The 12,347-nt window shown below is 42.3% G+C and overlaps 1 protein-coding gene across 1 annotated transcript in view; it reads right to left on the reverse strand.

Annotated features, from left to right (window-relative positions):
* PRSS12 (serine protease 12) overlaps positions 1 to 12,347 on the reverse strand; it is an 84,377-nt gene that overhangs the window by 9,109 nt on the left and 62,921 nt on the right. The window contains exons 9-11 of the mRNA XM_063136105.1: positions 5,413 to 5,621; positions 5,229 to 5,307; positions 2,843 to 2,965 (exon numbers count right to left, since the gene is read on the reverse strand). Coding sequence (XP_062992175.1) covers positions 2,843 to 2,965; positions 5,229 to 5,307; positions 5,413 to 5,621 — 411 coding nt within the window. The remainder of the gene's footprint in view (positions 1 to 2,842; positions 2,966 to 5,228; positions 5,308 to 5,412; positions 5,622 to 12,347) is intronic.

Raw genomic sequence — 12,347 nt, forward strand, 5'->3', positions numbered from 1 at the left:
AGAGTATAATAATTTGGCTGACATTACTAGTCCCTTAGCCAGTTTTTACAGTTTTCATCTGAGGAGATGAAGATATGCAAAAGAAATAGGAAATACACATTTCTCTACTTTTTTTTTTTTTTTTGGCACACAATGCAAGGATTTCCAAAGTGAAATATTTCATGCTTTCTTCTGATCTTAAATATAAGCACCACCTCATGTTCGCACACATGCAGACAGATGCACAACAACAGAACATGCAGTGCTTTTATCTAGACATGTTGTACAGTAGATTGTGTTACCAAGTTTCATAATTCCACAGCGATATATAAATCTCTGGCTACTTCCAGCTTGTGAGCCTAAAATGAGGAGCCCCAAGGTCTGTGTTAGCCAGAGATGCATTTAGAAACGATATTTGATTCCATTGCTCCTTTTGTAATTCCAGACATCCCAATTATTTTTCTTACAAACTTGTATTTTTATTTGCAGACCGCATTGGCCCTGTTCAGAAGACACCTTAAATTATGGCTTTAACAACGGTGAATAAGGCTTTTTTTTTTTTTTTTTTTGTAAACAGTCCAGAGAGCTTCGGCTATGGGGCGGTATATAAATGCAATAAATAAATAAATGTTTGCCTTATCTTATTGAGCATGGTGAATAAGGCTCAAAAAGCCTTATTCACGGTGGTTAAAGCCATAGTTTAAGGCACCGGTCCCCAACCTTTTTGGCACCAGGGACCGGTTTCGTGGAAGACAATTTTTCCACGGACCAGGGGGGTGGGGTTGAGGGGATGGTTTTGGGAAGCCCCCACCCACCCCGCCCCCACTCCAGCATCCTGGCTTAGCTTTGGCTGGGTGGACGCTGGGGCGGGCAGGCGGCTTTGGAACAGTGTGCCCGGACATCGCTCTCCCAGAGCGGCTTCCAGCCAGGCGCGCCGTTCCGAAGCAGCCCACCCCAGCATCCTGGCTTCACTTCGGTTGGGTAGGCAAGATGGTGCCTCACGCCCAGGTACGCTGGGGTGAGGGTGGGTGAAAGCAGCTCACCTGTGTGGCCCAGTTGGGGACCCCTGGTTTAAGGTGTCTTCTGAACAGGGCCATTGTCATTAAGAACTGTTGACCCCTAGTGAAAGGATTTTCAGAGGGTAGCCGTGCTAAGTGTATTGCAGCACTGTAATCTGTTAATCTTTTGTTCATCTTTAAGGTGAAGCAAGGCTCTTTGATGTTTTCAGTGAAAGGATATATGCTATAAAATAATGATCACATTCTGTATTAATAGTTTAGAAAGCAAACTGGACGGGTGCATGCATGTCGGCAGCTTTGTGTTAAAAGTATCATCTCGCGTAGCCCTTAAATTTGTATGTTACACATCAGTATTTTCTCCTTAACTCTGAAGTGTTATTTTCAAAAGTAGGCACAGCTGGGGCTTCCTTGTACCCCTTAACCCCGGCCTCTCAACAATTCTCACAAAGAAGGCAGAAAGTGGCCGCAGACAAATTGGTTAAATAAGTAAGTATGAAGAAGCATCAAAGCATCCTACAGGAAGTTGCACTGCAGCAGCTCCCCATGCCATGAGCATAACATGTGAGAGGGGCCAGAGTTTATTTCTTTCCCTGGTTTTCCGATCCTGAGTCCAGTCTGCTTGGTTGTTGTTGTTTCTGTATTCCAGGTCCAAATCCTGCTTGCCTGCCTGCCCCAATCTTCCCAGGCCTGGTACTGTTCAACATCTATCCTGGTAAAATTCAGATTTGACCTTGCTAAGCCTCTTCCTGGGACTCAAATCTATTTGGTCTGTTTACTTCTATGGTCATCTGATGGCTCAGAAGTGGTTCTTGAAGTTGAGATAGCAAGTTACATTCCACTTTAAAAAATGCCAAGCCCAGTTGGTGCAGTTTTGCCCCCAAGCTGTGTATACTACGTTATAAACTGGTAGGGAAATGCATAGATGAAAGATGTTATCAGGGTCCCAATCTAAAAAGGGACAAAACACAGGAAAGGGATTGGGAAGAAGGACAAAAATAGTCAGGGTTTATGGAAGTTGCAGTCCATAACACCTGGAAAGCACCAGGTTGCCAATCCCTGCCCTAGAGCAATCCTCACCACTTGGCCACATCAGCAGCTTGGCAAGAAGATACTTCATGGGGCATATGGTCTCCCCCTCCCCCTGCGCAACACCCATTCACCAACAATGAGAGCACAGAGTGTACAGCAGAAGCTCTGATCTTGGGGGGACAACTTCTGCTATACATGGCTTTTACTGAGTTTAATATGCAGAAATAGCAAACTTCAAATCACGCATTTATTTTAAAGGTGTTATTTTAGAATCCAACTTGGCTGTATACTAGTATTTATGCATGTCATTAAAATATCTTGTAAAAATTCCCAAATCATCTTGTTGTATTTGGATAGGAAGAGTGGGTGATGCAGGGAGGATTTTTAGTGGTGAATCTAGTTAAACTCAAAATATATGGGACTCTGGGTTTTGGTTGGTTAGTTGATGTTGTTGGTTAGTGGTATGCTAATGCTAAACAAAAAATCAGACCATAGATCTTTAGTCATGAAATTAACCATGGAATCCCAGAATGCAGAAGCACAAGCAGTTTAACAGTGCAAACCTATGATTGTTTACTAGGAAGTAATTCCTACTATGTTCAGTGGGGCTTACCCAGGTAAATAAGCACAGGATTCCAACCTTATATTAACATAATAAGTATAAAGGGGTGTGTGTGTGTGTGTGTGTGCAAAAGCAACCAGAGTTTCACCAAGAACAATACAATGCCTGATGTGACAGTGGAGTTTATTGCCTTTGTCCTTCCTGCACGTAGTCGTGCTGCCAACATAGCTATCTGTGAATCATGCAACAGTACCTCTTAAAGCAGTGTGCTGCAGTGAGCACCCAGCAGCTGCTGATAAGAGTCGCACCGCACAACAATCTTCCATCACCATGAGACGATTTCAGGCGCAGAGCAACTTGCCAGGGCCATCCACCTCTGGACAGAGAATAGTGTTCCATGCAAAAGAAAAGTATGTGTCGAAACTTGTTAGTATAGCGCCTTCGCCAGGGCTTTGCTTTCTGCAGCTAACCCCCTTCCAGAGCAGGAGTTGGGAATTTGTTCAGAATTCCCGTTAACAGAGAAATCAGAATTTCACTTACAAATTACTCAGCCAGCCAGTTTTTCAAGCCTTTCCTCCTACTGTAAACCAGGCTTCCCATCTCTTATAAACCAGGTTCTATTATAAACCAGGTTACATATTTTGTATCAACCAAGAATGCCATTCTGTATTCCAACCTGATATCATTTGAGGCAGAGAATGTGATCCTTTGAGCATCATCCATACAAAATATGAAAAAAAATGGTTAACCTGCTCAACATTATGCCACAACTTCCATCAACAATTTGTCCCTGCTTCCTTTACTCTTCTTGTTAGTACTTAATTCAGAAGGTAGTACTACACCAATATCAATCATATTAAAGAAACAGTAGAACTGTTTCTCATTATTATTTGTACTGCAAATATTAGCATTATAGCACAACTAGCTGAAATTCTATAGCAATATTTGTAATCCTTCTCCCTGCCACAAAGTTGGGTACCCTCTGCAGTGGTATGGAATGTGTCATGGACAGCTGTAGCTAGGGGAACTGTAGAAAATTAAAGAGCCCCCTCCCCTTTCATCTACCTATCTCTATCGATCGATTGATCTGTTGCATTTCTATACCATCCAATAGCCAAAGCTCTCTGGGTGGTGGACAAAAAATTAAAACCATGAAAACCATTCAAAATATAAAACAAACAACAGTATAAAAGTACAATATAAAAGCACAACCAGGATAAAACCGAGCAGCAACGCAGGGTACAGATTTGAAACAGCAAAGTTAAACGGCTAAGATGATACACTGTTAAAATACTGGGGAAATTAAAAGGTCTTCACCAGGCATCTAAAAGAGTATAATGTAGGTGCCAAGCGAACCTCGCTAGAGAGCTCATTCCACAGCTGGGGTGCCACAGCAGAAAAGACCCTCCTCCTGGTAGCCACCTCCCTCACTTCCTTTGGCAGGGGCTGACGGAGAAGGACCCCTGAGGATGATCTTACAGTCTGGACAGGTACAAATGGGGGAAGGCATTCCTTCAGATAACCTGGCCCCAAGCCATTTAAGGCTTTGAATGTTAATACCAGCGCTTTGAATCAGGCCCGGACCTGGACTGGTAGCCAGTGAAGCTGGAAAAAGACTGTCAGGATGTGGTCTCGTTAGCCAGTCCCTGTTAGCAAATGTGCTGCCCTGTTTTGTACCAGCTGAAGTTTCCAGAACGTTTCAAAGGCAGCCCCACATACAATGCATCGCAGTAATCCAGATGAGAGGTTATCAGAGCATGGATAACAGTAGCTAGGCTATCTCTGTCCAGATAGGAGCACTGTTGGTATATCAGCCTAAGCTGATAAAAGGTGCTCCTTGCCACTTGAGTTCACTTGTGCCTCAAGTGACAGTTCTGGATCCAAGAGCATCCCCAAACTACAAACCCAATCCTTTAGTGAGAGTGCAGCCCCCTCTAGAACAGGGCAAACATCGTCTAGCTGGACAGATGAACCACCTGCTAACAGTACGTCCGACTTGTCTGGATTGAGTCTCAGCTTATTGGACCTCATCCAGTTCATTACCATGCTCAGGCACTGATTCAGAACAGCCACTGCCTCACTTGCGTTTGATGAAAAGGAGATGTAGAGCTGGGTATCATCTGCATATTGATGACCCCTCAGCCCACATCTCCGGATAACCTTTCCCAGTGGTGTCATGTAGGTGTTGAACAGCATGGAATAAAATAGAGCCCTGGAATCATAGAATCATAGAATAGCAGAGTTGGAAGGGGCCTACAAGGCCATCGAGTCCAACCCCCTGCTCAATGCAGGAATCCACCTGTGGAACCCCATGGCCTAAATGCCATGGCACAGAGAACCACCCCCAGCAGAACCACTGCAACATAATGCCTCCAACTCCCAGCCCAGACAAACCTATCCAGAAGGTTACTATGGTCGATGGTATAGAAATATATTATAAAGCTGTCTAACACTGAGTCAGAGCATGGGTCCATGCGCCACAGCAGTGTCTACTCCACATGGCGGCAGCTTTCCAAGATCTCAGCTTCTAATTGGAGATAGCAAGGTTGAACCCGAAAACTGCATGCAAGGCATGTGCTCTATCACTGGGCTGCCAAAACATGCATAGGATTGCAGGTATATTAAGGTAATATATTTACCTTAAAGAATTTTTTCCCCCAATGATCCGCTTCTGGCGACGATGCAGTAATCTCAAGCCACACACAGAAGCAAGAGAATCTAAACAGTAATAGAATCATAGAGGTTAAATTCTCCCATCGGGAAATAGTACAGGAGTATTTCAAGTAGACGAATAAACATAGAAATATTCAACTTTATACCCACCACCTTTATTACTGTTGCCAGATGCTTTCTTGCTAAGATAGTCACAGATCACCCCAGCATCTTCACTGTGGCGGCAATTGTGTCTGCCAATATCCTGTTTAATGCAATCAGCTAGAGATCTTTCATTTCCAGTACATTTCACATTATCCACATGGATGGGGCCTTTTCCTTCTCCAAAATATGCCATAGTCCTTGCTCGTGCTGGACCCCTACAAAGAGAAAGTTTAAAAGGAAACTTTTTAATTAAGACATTGTAGTGACATAAAAACTGAGAGATTCAACATAAGACATAAAAGCTTTATTACTACCTGCGATAGGAAACTATAAACATCAGTAATTTGTAGTCAATTTATTAATATTGATTATGAATTGTAATTTTATTTGCATTATTTCTCTCTGCCTTTTACAATTAAATTTTAAAAACCATGCATTTTAACAGAACAGCAGATATCTGCTTAAAAACCAGCTTAAAACACAATATCCAATTGTGTTATCCAGTCATGGAAGACTCTTTGATCCAGCAGAGGCTACCATGAGCAGAAAGCAAAATCAATTATTCCTACTTATTCTCCCTTCCCTATGCAGCCCCTTTCTCCCAACCCCCACCCCCACCCCAGATAACTATTTCAGAGGATTGGGAATCCCTCAGAAAAGCATGAAAGGTGCCACAGGGGGCTGCAGCAGAAAGACGAAGTTTGTGAAAATCGCTTCCCTCTCCCTGATGTTTACAGAACACTTGTTGGATCTGAGAGCCTTCCGTGGAAGGTCACAACTGGATATAACTCTCTGCCCACCCCTCTCAGTCCTCCCACTGGTATCCCATCAGCCATTTGGAGTTCTGCTGTATGGATTAGAGCAGCAGCAGCCACTTTTGTCACTTTTGCCAAGAGTCTCTGTAGTTGCCAAAAATAACCAACAGTGTACAAGGACAATAAATGCCCAAGTTAGCAGCAAAATTGTCTCCACAAGGCAACAATTCATGATGTTCCTTTTCATTTTTTCATTAGCCCATCAAGTGATGTGATGAAGCATCACGTATCTTTTCATCAAAATGCTATCCAACAGAAACTGGTTTAAATGCAACATATTGGGAATTGCAAGCTCTATTTTTCTTCTGTAATCCATGTAATCCTTGCAAAAATCAGCAGCTGTGTATGTTAAAAAACAATTCATTTCATAGCTTCCAGAAAGCTAAACTGGTTCAGACAGGGAAGGTTTCTAACCCTACATTTTGCTGCCTACAGATAGGTTACCCCAAATCAAATTATACTGACAATATAAATATTGCAAAATCATTAAAATAATAAGCCATATACAGGTCTCCAACAAATGCTCACCATAATTTTGTACTAGCATTTACAGTAGTTCTCAGAAACAACAAATTATGTGATAAACCCACGTTTGTACATACCTCTTCAGAACGCAGGTGGGATTCAGCTGATTAAACACTCCTTAATACAACCCTCCCCCCTGCATGTAGATAGCTAGCATCTCAAGAAGAAAGTTGGTTGAGAATCCTTCTCCCTGACAAATAGTTTTCTATGTGCAGGAATTATTTTGCATTTTAATAAGGAGAAACATTCCATCATATCCTCCTTGCTCCTGCTATCTGAAGTGATACAACTGAGAAATAGATCTCTCACCTCACCTTCTGGTTATGGGAACTAGGCCATAGTTAACTGATAATGAGGCATGTTTTATCATCATTTCCCCAAATTACCAAATATTTAGTTATCAAGCAATATCAGTTCAACATTTATTAGCTGTAAAGGGAAACTGTGTGACATAACAGGAGGGATGCATTTGTTTAATTTCTTTTCCTGTGAGACACCAGTTTCCCTGGCACCAATTATAAAACAAATTTATTGTACCTTCATTGATTTCTGCAAAGCTTCAGCATGCCTCATTAACACAGGTTGGTGGTGTTTGCCAACTTTATTTAACACCACCATTTCCAAACATCTCAGATAAATGCCCCAGGATAAATATTAATCATTACATGTGTATTGCCAAATTCTCAGCCAGCAATCACATGGCACCATGGGGATTGGGAAAACAGAGCACTTTAAAATGCTTTTGCTGTCCTTGCCAATCCTAGCTTGGCTATAAACCTCAATATAAAAGCACTTACTAAACAGGAAGGCCGTCTGCAAGTGCAGTGTTCTCTTAGGATGTCCAAACTCTCTGAGAGGATAAAACTCACAATTCTATGGATATGTTACAACCTCAGCATCTAAATGTGGAATGCAGATGTCCTGTTTAGCATTTGAGAGGCTGACAAATTCAACCCTAGTGAAGTATGGAAGACATCCGTTCTGACCTGCTCATTTTTACAAATTATCAGGCAAATCCTTTGAGCAGTTTTTTTAAAAGAAAAAAAACAACATACACCACAACATTAAGTCTTATTCTTTTATAGGGCAGATGTCATTTTTAGTGTTGCACAAAAAAAATCAATTATTCCATTTTCAGGGGGTGGGGATGAAAACTGGAGAAAAAGGCCAGAAGACCTGAGAATTTCAGAGAATTTTTCTCCTTGGGGAGGGGGACAGGGTTTCCACATACCTTTTAAAGTGTAGCCAGTTGTTGAGGGGTATTTTATTTATTTATTTATTTATTTATTTATTTATTTATTTTTAAAAAAACATTCCCAGCACTTGCAGGAGCCCAGAAGTTATTCCTAAATGCCTACTGCAGAGGGTGATATAGCATGTCTCCAGGGGCCCTTCCACACGTCGTCCCCAGAACGCATCTATTCGACCCCAGTGCACTCTGAGGACGATCGTGAAACTTCCCTGTAAAAGAAACGACGAAAAGACGTCCTCTGCACCGGCGCTGCCGCTACCCAGCTTCCTGCTTCCCGCCCGGGACGATAGCTCAGCGGAAGAAGCTCTCTCGCCCAATGTCTTCAAAAAAAGCTCTCCGAGCCGGCCGGGGAGCAGGAAGCTGGGAAAGACGTCCTCGGTGCCGCTGCCGGCGCCGGCGCCACCCAGCTTCCTGCTCCCCGGCCGGCTCGGAGAGCTTTTTTTGAAGACGTTGGGAGAGAGAGCTTCTTCCGCTCTGTCCTCCGCCTTCTTCCGCCGAGCTATCGTCCCAGGCGGGAAGCAGGAAGCTGGGTAGCGGCGCCGGCGGCGCCAGCGTGGAGGACGTCTTTTCGTCGTTTCTTTTACAGGGAAGTTTCACGATCGTCCTCAGAGTGCACTGGGGTCGAATAGATGCGCTCTGGGGACGACGTGTGGAAGGGCCCCAGTAGGCATTCACTAAGAACTGCCAGGATTCTCCAAGTGCTGGGGATGTAATAATAACAACAACAACAAAAAGAAGACCTCTCAACAACCAGCTACATTTTTAAAAGGTATGTGAAAATGCTGTCCCACTCCCCAAGGAAAAAATTCTCCCCCTCCCTGCAAAAGAGGAAGAAAAAACAATGACTCTTTTGAAGGGAGAAAAAAAAGTTACCGAAAATAGGGGGCAGGATTCGGCACAGCACTAGTCATTTTGCTTCAATTGCTTATGACGTTAATACAAACTGAAGTATTAGTTAAATATATGAAATATAGAGTAAAAAAAAAATCATTCTCTTTGAGCCAGGAAGGAAGATTTACACATGCAAGCAGACTTCGTTTTAAAGTTGTTGTACTGCATCCCACAGACTCACACAGACTTTGCTTTGCAAATAAACTTAGGGTGCAGACCTAAGGGATCCAGTCCAATCTGTATTTCAGCTAGACGGGTATAAGTCGGCCTCTCCAATCCCCTCCATGCCCACAAGAGTGCCCCCTTTACATTCTTTCTACACTGGCTACAAGGGCAAGGGAAGCTTAGATTCCTGGGTCCGAGTGCAGAGGGTTGTCTCAGACAGACCTCAAATCCTGGAATGAGAAATATCCTATGCCCCTCTCCCCCAGACTCCGCATAGAGGCCATAGGATTGCTCCCTACCAAGGTTTACTTAGACAAAGGCTTTTCCACAGAGTTTTCTCAGGCTGTGGCCTCTCTCCCCTCAGGCCAGAAACAATGGGTGTTGCCTTGAACTACTTCCTGATTCCTCCCAGGAAGCACAACCCATCCAGGCAAAACACAGTACGGTAGTTTCTTCATATTGTTTTGGACTTCCTCGGGGACATGTGATGCAGATAAAAAAATATGTATCTCATTGCCATCAGGGCACCACTGAACTGACTGTGTTTTTTGATTGAGATACCTAGTATGAGCTAGGACACAAGGTGTTACTTACAACTAGCAGAGTGGAACTACAGCAGGAACAGTGATACTGAGTACAACACACCCTCATTTGGGACATTCAAAATAATCCAAGTATCAGACATTCAAGCAAATGGAAACACTACTTAACAAAACATTAGGGATGTGTAACTATCCTGTGTGTAAGCATGTAAACCAAGGTCTGATACAGAAAGTGAAATTTTACAATCTACCTCCTACTGTATATCATAAATATAGTTATAAATGGCACATCTTATTAAACTGATTTTGTTGATTTACTAAAAAAACTATCCCTTGCCTGCAGGCACGTTTGATGTGCTGCATTTTGCTTCAGATCTGCTTTTCTGTTTTTGCCACATGCAATTTAAAATTTAATATTAAATAGCCAATGCTATTTAATATTTACATGAAACTGCTGGGAGAGATCATCCGGAGGCATGGGGCAGGGTGCTATCAGTATGCGGATGGCACCCAAATATATTTCTCTATGCCTTCGACAACAGCGTCAGCTAACGATAGTGTGTCTCCTCTGAATGAATGCTTCGAGTCGGTAATGGGCTGGATGAGGAAAACAAACTGAAGCTGAATCCAGACAAGACAGAGGTGCTCGCTGTCAAAGGCCGCAACCTGGGTTTGGAGGTGTGTCAACTGGTTCTGGATGGGGTTACACTCCCCCTGAAAGACTGTGTTTGCAGTTTGGGGGTGCTTCTGGATCCGTCGCTCCAAATGACAGCCCAGATAGATGCGACGGCCAGGAGTGCCTACTATCAGCTTCGGCTGATACGCCAGCTGCACCCCTTCCTAGAGTTAGAAAACCTAAAAACGGTAGTGCACGCACTGGTAACTTTGAGGCTCGACTTCTGCAATGTGCTCTACATGGGTGGGGCTACCTCTGTGCCTAGTCTGGAAGCTTCAAATTAGTCCAAAATATGGCAGCCAGGCTGGTCACCGGTACACCTAGGGGTGACCACATTACACCAGTTTTAAAATCCCTTCACTGGCTGCCAATTAGTTTCTGGGCGAAGTACAAAGTGTTGGTTATTACCTTTAAAGCCCTACATGGTTTGTGTCCAGGCTACCTGCGCGATCGCCTTCTCCCGTACAATCCGCCCCGCACACTCAGGTCCTCTGGGAAGAATCTACTTCAGCTAGCAAAAACTAGATTAACAACAGTTACCCAGAGGACCTTCTCTTCTGTTGCTCCCAGACTGTGGAATGGCCTGCCGGAGGAGATTCGTTAACTTGACAGTGTTTTAGAATTTAAAAAAGCAACGAAGACTGATCTATTCCAGCAGGCCTATCCAGTGAAATTTTAGAATGTTTTTAGGAGGCTTAAGGAGGTTTTAAAGATGTTTTAATCATGTATTGTATGTTTTTAATCAGTTTTTAATGTGTATTTTATATCATGTTTTTATACTGTTTTATACTTTGAATGGTTTTAGTTTTTGTGAACCGCCCAGGGAGCTTCGGCTGTTGGGTGATATAAAAATGCAATAAATAATAATAATAATAATAATAATAATAATAATAATAATAGTTCCCAAATTACTGAAAAGTACCCCATCATGTTTGAAACTAGAGAAATTAGTTTTATGCAAGTTTAATATTAAGGAATGCTACTGTACTACCTGTATTCATTCCAATGGGACTTGCACAAAGCCAACTGAACTCTAAAGGGACTAGGGAGAAACAGAACTATCTGAGACATTAAATTTTAGGAGTGCAATCTGCACTCCATAAATGCATGCTTAGTTTTAATTATTTGAAACTAGAAATTAATGTGTCCAGTTAAAATGTTTTATAATATGAGATTTTGGCCATTCATTCGGATATGAATATTTTTTATATATATACTATTTATACTGTTCTTTTAATTATGTTTACTAAAGACTAGAATGAAGTGAGCAATAAAAAAGAAAAAAGTGTTGAATTAAACAAAAGAATGCAAGAAACAAAAATTCTGAAAATCCCAATAGTCCGGAGCACAAAATGAAACAACCTAGAAATGTTAATCCGTGTGACCTGTGCAAAGGAAACCCAAAGCCACACTGGCTTCAACAGCAGTTTATGTTCATCTCTACAAAATGGCCCTATGGTGATTTATTTAACTAGTTAGCTACAAATTACATGTCTTGTCTTGTTCCAAGAACTCTCTCCCCCTTGAACTGTTATATTGATTGCAGATATTGTAGGGAATGTAGAACTCCCTGACAGCTGTTCAAGGATTGTTTTTTTTTTTCCATGTATGAACTAGATCTGCAAGACAGTGATGAAGTGCAGGAGACCATTGCAAAATTATATCTACTATTGGAAACCAGTTAAGAAATCTCTTTGTAGATTCATTCCAATGATATTCAGCTGTTGGATTTCCACAAGGTAATTAGTGCATATTGAGCAACCATTGCTTAACTGACCTTTTTTTAAAAAAACCTGATAATTACTTGCATATCATAGACTCTTTCCTTGGGCATGTGTACACCAGGCCTATATCCTGGGATCTTCCCGGGATCATTCCTGTGCATCCGAATGACATACAGGGGTTCCCGGGAGCAGGCAGGGACGATCCCTTCATTTTCCTGGGATTACCCTTAGGTGTAGAAAGGGCCCTTTTGTAATTTTCATGTTGAAGCCATTTGTTGATGACTATCGTATATCGCCATTGAGTAATATGCCATTAACACAAATACAAGTTGCTTAATCAAACTGTTGTGG

Source organism: Elgaria multicarinata, chromosome 10, assembly GCF_023053635.1.
Source record: "Elgaria multicarinata webbii isolate HBS135686 ecotype San Diego chromosome 10, rElgMul1.1.pri, whole genome shotgun sequence".
Taxonomy (NCBI): Eukaryota; Metazoa; Chordata; class Lepidosauria; order Squamata; family Anguidae; genus Elgaria; species Elgaria multicarinata.